The sequence below is a fragment of the Nematolebias whitei genome, chromosome 15 (assembly GCF_014905685.2).
Source record: "Nematolebias whitei isolate Nwh7 chromosome 15, NemWhi1, whole genome shotgun sequence".
Lineage (NCBI taxonomy): Eukaryota > Metazoa > Chordata > Actinopteri > Cyprinodontiformes > Rivulidae > Nematolebias > Nematolebias whitei.
Genome location: NC_056512.1, coordinates 4,466,814 through 4,476,617, shown reverse-complemented (window position 1 = coordinate 4,476,617; position 9,804 = coordinate 4,466,814). Strand labels below are relative to the sequence as shown.

Genomic DNA, 9,804 nt, shown 5'->3' with positions numbered 1-9,804 from the left:
TTGCTGGACGAGATGTGGTCCTGAAGAAAAGACATCCATTCCTGTGACAGCGTGAACCTCCGGCCTTGGCGTCATATCCCTTGTGGTAGAGCTGTACAATAATTCTATTGACATATGTTGTGATATACATTTATTCAGTAACAATGATATGCGTTTTAAGCACATTTTCAATATTTTGTTATGATTACAGCGTTTCACTGACGCATTTCTTTTTCTGTTCAGATTGAAGTGGCCGCTTCAGTTTCAATCTGGACAGAAAAAGGTGCGACACAATTGCATAAGTACGTGCTGACGTAGATGTTACGCGGAGCTCGTGTCCAGAAGGAGTTAACGGTAGCAGGCTAGGCTAATCTCCAACGCGTGCTAAGTTTTTGCTTCAAAATGAGTTCCCATGACTGTCAGTGTGTGACTGAACAAGCTTTTACAAGCGAAGAGAAAGCAGATGACATCACTGATAAGAGAGAAAAGACTAATACGGCAGTGTGGAAGTGGTTTGGCTGTCTAAGCTCCAATAAATTGCAGGTTTCAGTGTGCTGCAAAATGTGACGGAGAGTCATTCCAACTAGTGGTGGGAACACATCAGACTTGTTCACCATCTGAAGAGTTTCCACTCGATAGAATCTGCTGAGAGTCACAAGATGAAGCACAATAAAAGTTTGAGCCAACGTGTACCTGAAACAACACCCCCAGCTGTATCAAAAGAGAAACCCATGCCGCAAACAAAGATGTTTGCTGCATGGGTTATGTTATGTTGTTTAAAGTTAAAACTATTAATATTGACAAAGTTGAGAATTTTATGTTTATTTGACGGTGATTTCAATTTTTTTTGAAGGCTAAATACAAATAAAAGGTGAACATTCATTTATTTGTACAGTTTGTACAGTTTTTCCTGAGGTTTTTATATAGTTTGTATCGATATTGAATTATATTGTTATCAACCGAAATAACGAAATATATTGTGATAAAAGTTTTGGCCATATTGTCCAGCCCTACCTTGTGGTAATGAGGATAGGATGTATCCGGTTGGATAAACATCTTTCTCCTGATGACAGGGAACAACCCTCAGTGCCAACTAAGTTTTAGACCCCTTTAGTTAACTATACGAATCTAAGATAAAGTTACCTAAATTTTAAGGTTCGTCCTAAATTTGAACAAGTCTTCTCAAAGTTAAAACTAGTTACCTCATTCACTTTTTAAAATAACACTATTGGTCTGTGCACTCATATTTCATACTTGCCATAATTCCACACTGTTTATTGTTCACAAACGTGAAAGTAAATGTTACAGAATTGTGACTTTAACTGACTGGGTTTTGTGTTTTTGTTTGAGTGAGGGGAATCGCAACATTGCCAAGAATTCACTATAATTTTTAATCAAGGTCGGTTCACATTTATTACATAACTTTTGAACGGTTAGGGTGAACATCTGTTAAAAGATGCATTGTTGGTTCCGACTACCTGATCCCCTACAGTGAGGTTACTGAAGGACTTAAAATAATTGACAAATACATTTTAAAAGTGTTCTTAAGCTTCGACAGGATGGATGACATCACCAAAAAACGAACATGGACACAATATCCCATTAGTTCTTTCAGGGTTCAATTACATTGTTGTAGCATGGACTCTGTAAAAATCACTTTTTTTAATTTCAAAATGAAAATTCATCTTCTAAAAACCTGTAGTGTGAAATAAATGCAAGGAATAGCTGAGTTGTATTCAGATTGTTACAGCTCATGGTGATTTCCACTTTTGTTCTTGTCCAGGTTATTCTTCGTCCATAAACGGCCATCTGCTGGAGCTTTGTCTGACTGCTGCCAAGTTCTCCCGGAAAAAAGGCAACATAGTTTTAGCCTGTCGCCTCCTCAGCCAGTGCTGCGATGGGACGCAGGAAAAGCAGAAGGACGACCTTTGTCTGACCTTCAGACAGCTCAGCCTGGAGGGCACCCTGGGAGAGAAATGGGGGCCAGAGGTTCAGATTGAAAAGGCCAAGGTCCTGAGGACAGCAGGTAGGAAGCAGAACTTTTTGAAAGCCTACTCTTGACTTGTCTTATGTTCTTGTTCCATGTTCTGCACGTGAACAGAATATTTGACTTGAGCTTTGTGCTAACTTATGTTTTATTTTTCTATGTACAGGCTGGGCGATATGCCGATATTTTAAAAATATCGAGATGATTTCAAACGCGATATAAAATGAGTTCTATCGATATGAAATGATATAATCTTAGATTCAAAAAGCGTTCAATACAAAAACAACTGGACTTTATTTGTAACAGAAGACGTTTCGCTCCTCATCCGAGGAGCTTTCTCAATTCAAAGAGCAGAGAGTGAGAGATTCAGGTTATAAGGCTGAGTGAGATAAGACACACACACACACATATATGTAGATTGGCAGTTCACACCTAAAAACCTAAAACAGTAGGTCTTTGTTCTACTGTTCGCATCCTGTAAAACTACTGTTTTAGGTTTTTAGGTGTGAACTGCCAATCTACATATATGTGTGTGTGTGTGTCTTATGTGTGTGTGTGTGTCTTATCTCACCCAGCCTTATAACCTGTATCTGTCACTCTCTGCTCTTTGAATTGAGAAAGCTCCTCGGATGAGGAGCGAAACGTCTTCTGTTACAAATAAAGTCCAGTTGTATTTGTATTGAACGCTTTTTGAATTCATCATGTCCTGGATGACTGAGAATCTTCACCAGGATATAATCTTAGATTTATAATTATACTTGAAAATCTGTCAGTTCTATGTCGTATAAGCTTCACCCTTTAAGGCCTTCGCTTTAGTGGGTTTATCCCGTTATGCAGAGCATAAGCACTGAAAAAATTAGTCCACGCCCACCTGCTGTGTGGGCCCCACCCGGTCCGTATAAATTACGTTAAGAGCGGGAAATCGGCTCCCATTTTTTCTTCAGCGAGCTAATATAGCACTGTCAGAAGAACAAAGAAGATAAATTGTGTAAATGACCAACCTTGTGAAGGATGCTTGGCCCGGCAGTCGACCTCCGGTCGTCCGGTGAGTTCTCCTCCCCGAGGAGAAGATGACAGCAGTCTTATTCCAAGGTAAGCGTCGGGGAACATTTCCCAGTGACAGGTCACTACACGCTGGACAACGCCATCTTGTGTTTTTCCTCTTATCGCCGACCCTCGGGCCGAACCGGATGGTTCCTCCGGGGCAAGGCGTGCTCAGCTGCAGCCCCCGCTGCTCATTCCCTCCTGGGGAGCGTAGTGTAGGTGGAGGGGGGCTGAGTGAATGCTCACCCCATCCCACCTCGTTTCGCATCGGCGATCACACCGCTCCCGGCCGACAGCGCCCTCAGGGGTTGCCCGGCGGAACCCAGGAGGAGGCTGACATGAAGGGACCCCTTTTTTCTACGTCCCTCGCCTTTTCCCGCCAGTTCGGATGATCGGCGGAAAGGTTGTTTTTCACTGGGCTCCACTGTGGCTCACCGTCTTGATCCATACGGCCTCACGTTCCAACAGGACGTTCGACGGGCGAGGCCGCAGACGGTTCTTTCCTGGTAGATTAGAGGAGTCGGTCCCCAGTCCGCTCCCATCACCAGAGTTGAGGGATTCACCGAGCGGGGCTATTCCTCGGTAACCCCCCCTGGAGCCAAGCCTCGCGGAAGCTTCCGGAGCGAAGCTGCCCAGGTCGGAGCAGCGTCCCGTCCCTCCGGAGGAACCAGACGGCGACCACGCTCTCCAATCGAGCCCACCGACGTGTTTTCAGGCAGCCGCAGTTAGCAACAACGTGCGCTGCTAGCATATAGCATGTCCAAGGGACTGAAGGCCGCAGACCTGCCTTGGAGACGAAGAACTCCCTCTGTAAGGCAGCTGACGCCAGCTCAACATGTGTGCCTCTCCCACGGTTTGCCTGTCGAGGACTGCAGCGCGGATGACGATGATCCATCGACCCACCTGGCTTCGTTACTCCCCTCGCTGCCGGAGAATCTGCACAAGACCTGATGAAGCCATCGCGGACGCGCTGTTCAGAGCAGCTTCAAACCATGCTGGCGAAGTGAAACAGTCGGAGGAGGTGCCAGAAGCTGTGCGCCACCTCATCAAGCCGCGCGGCTCATCTCGTCCCCCAGCCCGCTGGAGAGACCGTCGAGAGCAGAGGCAGAAACATCGACACTCCACGGCAGCAGCAGCTTCGTCTCGCCCAGCTCCACCACCAGCCCCGCCCGCCAGAGACCACCCCTCCTCAGTCCGGCAGCCTGCACTTCAGCGTTTCCCCAGAGATCGCCTGCAGACGGCGCTCGGGGCAAACAAACCGCAGAGCTCTCGAGTGAGAAGATTTAAGAAATGACGGTCTGCGGAGGATGTGTGTATAAATGACACAGGAATTGAAATAAATGATTTTTCAAAAATCAAAATGCCTGTTTTTAGCCAGTCTGTAAGTTCGGATGAGCTCACAGCCGCTACACACACATCCTCCACAGAGAGAGAGCCGGTGTCCTTAAATAAAGGTTTTTTAAATCCACCGTCGCTCCATCACATGCCCAGACGCTCACGTGACACCACGGTAAGCGAAATAATTTGTTGTCAATCAGAACCGCACGATCACCACCCAAGCGGTGTTAAACGCGCACCCGAGCGAGGCAAACAGCCTCCATCCAAACGGCGCTGTGTTGATGATGCACGCACAGCTGCCCGGCGCTCACCGGCTCACATAGGGATAAATGTGGGACCGCAGGCCGGGTCCGGTGGAGGTCCCCGCTCTCAGCGAAAACAACACACGCCTCTCCTGAGCGAACGCGAGCGGCCGTCATCCATCGCGTCTCAGCGATCAGCAGCTCACGGCGGCATAAGCGTGAGACAGCTGAATGAATCCAATGACGGGCCCCGCCCTCAGCGAGAGCGGCGCGCGTCCCTCCAGAGAAAACGTGCGCTCCCGCGAGGCTCACAACCTTCACTTCGACAGCACGGCGTTGATGACGTCACGCCCTCCACCTCCCAACGTTCGCACAGCGACGTTAAACGTGCAGCCTCACGACGTCATCAGCTGACACACGCCTCGCCTCAGCACACACCGCCCCGCCCGGACATGAAGGTTGGTCCGCGATCCAGACACAGTGCACGGGCGCGCGCAGATCAGCCCTTTCGAGGAAGCCTCGCCTTGGGTCACGCGGAAAACATTTCCGCGACGCATGACGGCGGTCGAGGCGGAGGTTTGGATGACATCCGTTCAAAACACGGCACATCATTTAAACGCACGTCCACTCCACGAACGTTACGCAGAGTGGCAAAAAACCTGTTCGCCGGACAGATGGATGGACAGAGTGTTATGCAAGGGTTACACGCTGCAGTTTGCAACCCGACCCCCTCCGTTCGGAGGAGTTATAGAGACGGTCCTGTCATCACCAGACCAAGTCTCAGCCTTAAATGCAGAAGTCCAAGAGCTTCTGATAAAAGGTGTAATCTCAAGAGTTCCCAACGAAGAGGAAAACACAGGGTTTTACTCACGCTACTTCCTGGTCCCCAAAAGGACCGGAGGGATGAGACCGATTCTGGATCTGTCAGCTTTCAACAAAGCAATCATGAACAGACCTTTTCACATGTTGACGAACAGACAGCTGTTGGACAACATCCAGAAAAACGACTGGTTTGTTTCCATCGATCTAAAAGATGCTTATTTTCACATACCGATCATCCCAAAACACAGAAAATTTCTGCGTTTTGCCTTTCAAGGGATGAAGTACCAGTACAACAGGCTGCCTTTCGGGTATTCCCTCGCGCCTCGTACGTTCTCAAAGTGTGTGGAGACAGCCCTGCATCCACTGCACAGAGCAGGGATGAGAGTTTTGTTTTACCTGGACGACTTGCTGCTCCTGTCTCACTCCAGACAGGAAGCGCTGATACAGGCTCAGGTGTTGGCATCACACCTGTTAAATCTGGGCTTCGCCATAAATTGGAAGAAAAGCTCGATTTTCCCGGCCCAGACAATTGTTTATCTGGGAGTGGAATTAAATTCAATTACCATGACGGCTCGCTTATCACAAACAAGAATCAACACTCTAAAAAACCAACTACGCCACGTAAGACCTGGCAAAGTGGTAACAGCTGTTTCCGTCATGAAGCTGTTGGGAATGATGTCATCAGCTCACACAGTGGTTCCGCTGGGTTTGTTACACATGAGACGCCTCCAGAGGTGGTTTGCGCGTCTACGTGTGGATCCAGTAAAACAAAAGAGACGGATGATCACTGTCCCTCCCTCCGTGAGAGCAGACCTCCGACACTGGGGAAACACCCTGGTTCTGTCAGAGGGAGTCCCCGTCAGCAAACCCTCGTCACACGTGTCAGTCTTCACGGACGCGTCGCTGTCAGGCTGGGGGGGGACATGCCTATCTCAAGCAGTAGGGGCGCTGTGGCCCCACCACACATCAGCCCACACCAATGTTTTGGAGTGTCGCACAGTGCTGAACGTGATTCAGCATTTTGCTCCCGTGCTACAGAATCAACACGTGTTGATTCACACAGACAACATGGTGACTGCTGCGTACATAAACCGCCAGGGGGGTGTGCGTTCAGCCCAGATGTTACACATTGCGCGGAAGCTACTGTGTTGGGCTCACCAAAATCTGCTTTCCATCAGAGCGGTTTACATACCCGGCGTTCTGAACAGAGGAGCAGATGTGATGTCCAGGGGCGGCCCACGTCACACGGACTGGACCCTCCATCCAGACCTGATGTTTCAGACGTGGCAGAAGTTTGGCAAAGCAGCTGTGGACCTGTTTGCGACGCGAGAGAACGCTCAGTGCCAATTATGGTTTTCCCTGAGCCCACGAGACGATCCACCGCTGGGGGTGGATGCATTCGCCCACAGCCCGTGGCCCAAAACGCTTCTGTACGCGTTCCCCCCTCCCCCTCTGATTTTACGGTTCCTGAACCGAGTTCAGGAGGAGGGATTGACAGCTCTCCTGGTAGCTCCCGAGCGCGTGAACGCACCATGGTTCCCAGTCCTGCAACGTCTGTTGTCGGGTCGTCCGTGGAAACTGCCATGGAGGGAAGATGCTCTCCTTCAAGCAGGAGGAGCGATCAGGAGTTACCCGGAAATAGGCCAGCACCTGTGGGTCTGGCCGCTGAGCGGTCCCGCTTAGAGAAGATGGGTCTCCCTCAGGAGGTAGTGCGCACAATTCAAGATTCACGCGCTGTATCTACCACAGCCCTGTACACATCAAAGTGGACGGCCTTTCAGCGCTGGTGTATAGAGAAAGGTCTGGAGGCCACCTCATGTCCATTAGGTGGCGTGCTGTCCTTTCTTCAACAGCTGATGGATAGGGAGTTGGCATTCAGCACGATTAAAACGTACGCTGCAGCCATCTCTTCCTGCCACGAAGGGTTCGGAGACAGAACAGCTTTTAATCACCCGCTGATGAAGCGGTTTCTAAAAGGTGTACAAAGACATAGGCCGGTTTCACGCCCACTCGTTCCACAGTGGGATTTAACACTGGTCCTGCGAGCCCTGATCAAAGCTCCATTTGAACCTCTGGATCAGGTTTCACTTAAATTCTTGTCTCTTAAAACAGCCCTGCTGCTGGCTTTAACATCCGCTAAGAGGGTGAGTGATTTATCGGCCCTCTCTGCCGCTCCGTCATGTCTCAGAATCCAGGCTGACGGTAGTTCAGCTGATTTAAGACCAAACCCAGCTTTTATGCCTAAAACATCACGAGCTCTTTTAAATCAAGAGTGATATCGTTGGAGGGGTCTTTTCCCCCCCACAGATCAGAAGGGGAAGCATCTTTTCATCTTCTCTGCCCGGTGCGGGCGTTGACGTGTTACATAACGCGCACAGCTGCAATGCGTTTCAAACTCAACAATTGTTTGTGCATTATAGAGATGCTTCTGCAGGTCGCCGTTATCCATCCAGCGCTTGTCACACTGGCTGTGTGAGGCCTTTTCTGAAGCCTACAGAGCATCAGATTTAGGGCCTCCTGTCAACCTCTAAGCACACTCGACCAGGGGTATCGCATCTTCGACTGCTCTGCATAATGGTATGTCAATGCAGGACATTTGCACTGCGGCTGCATGGTCAACACCCTGCTCACTTATTCGCTTTTACCTACGTGATGTAACGGCTCGTTCCATGACACATTCTGTCCTTAGTGCTCTAACAGAATGAATATTGTTGTTCTCATGGAACTCTGTTTAAGCTCACTTCTGTCTGCATGCATTACAGTGTGAGATGTTGTTATCAGTCACAAGTCGTGTCTGTGATTTTGGTTTTATTGTCACTAATCAGTTCATGACTATTGTTACCAATCAGTTCATTTGATCAATAATCAATTCATGGACATTAATCTGTTTATACTGTTCAGCCATGAACCAGTTGGTTCATGCCCCCCCCCCCCCTTTTCAACTTCTTCTTCCCGTTGAAAGTTTTTCCGGGGCATTCATGCTTTGTCAGAACGCATAGTTACTCAACATGCGTCTGTGCATGGCACATAATTACGCAATGCGTAGTTATGCACACGGGGAGCTGAGTGACAAGACGTTTTTTGGGCAAGCTTCCGCTTCTTACTGTGTTCGAATGGACCCAGTGAGGCGAGGACCACATCGGCTTCGCCCTTTACCCACTAAAGCGAAGGCCTTAAAGGGCGAAGCTTATACGACATAGAACGTTGGTTACGTACTGTAACCCCAGATTCTATGAGTATAAGCGTAGCCCTTTAAGCGTCGGGCCTCACTGGCTCCTAAATGGCTGAAGAAAAAAGCTATTTTGGGAGCCGATTTCCCGCTCTTAACGTAATTTATACGGACCGGGTGGGGCCCACACAGCAGGTGGGCGTGGACTAATTTTTTCAGTGCTTATGCTCTGCATAACGGGATAAACCCACTAAAGCGAAGGCCTTAAAGGGCTACGCTTATACTCATAGAATCTGGGGTTACAGTACGTAACCAACGTTTTTTCTCCCAGTCTGCACCTTCGTGCCGACCCTCCTCTCACTCACTGAATACAAACCAGCTCCTCCCTTGCTGCAGCTGAAGACTCTATTTGAATTATAAAGCTGAGCAAAGCTAGACATGCAGATTGTTGACTCACAGTGGGAGAGCCACTGTTTTCCTGATAGGCGTGAAAATGACCGTGCTAAAAAGCAGAGGTTTGGTGTTCTCCAGGAAATGAACTGGAGTGGCAAGGTATGAAGTTGTCTTCTCATTAAAAACACTGAGACAAATATTCAGTTTAGAGTGATTTATTTGCTGTGTTTCTTCTGGTATTTTAATTCAATTCAATTCAGTTTATTTATAAAGCACCAAATCACAACAAAGTTGTCTCAGGGACTTTACAGGAACATTCACATAAAAGCCAATTAGTAAAGTTCTCTATCTAAGTAATATTTACACTCAGAATTAAAGCGCAAACAGAAGCTCAAGGCTCTGTCCGTGTTGAGAAACAAACTCGGACCGACACACGCAGCTCTGCACTTTGTTTACACAGAGTGGTGCGTTCACTAGCATCGGAACAGCCAGGGTGCATTCAAGAGCATAGGAACTCTGATATTCAGAAAGAAACGAGCCGTAACCAAACAGAACCGAGCCCAACCAAGCTAACCACACAACAATGTTAACTACACAACCAAGCTAACCACACAACAATGTTAACTACACAACAATGTTAACTACACAACAATGTTAACTACACAACCAAGCTAACCACACAACAATGTTAACTACACAACCAAGCTAACTACACAACAATGTTAACTACACAACAATGTTAACTACACAACCAAGCTAACTACACAACCAAGCTAACTACACAACAATGTTAACTACACAACCAAGCTAACTACACAACAATGTTAACT

General features: G+C 48.0%; 1 protein-coding gene across 1 annotated transcript in view; it reads left to right on the top strand.

Annotated features, from left to right (window-relative positions):
• Positions 1 to 9,804, top strand: part of LOC119421945 (serine/threonine-protein kinase SMG1) — a gene marked incomplete at its 3' end in the record, with an annotated part of 39,372 nt that overhangs the window by 28,265 nt on the left and 1,303 nt on the right. The window contains 1 exon segment of the mRNA XM_037689305.1: positions 1,763 to 2,005. Within this exon segment, the coding sequence (XP_037545233.1) occupies positions 1,763 to 2,005 (243 nt within the window).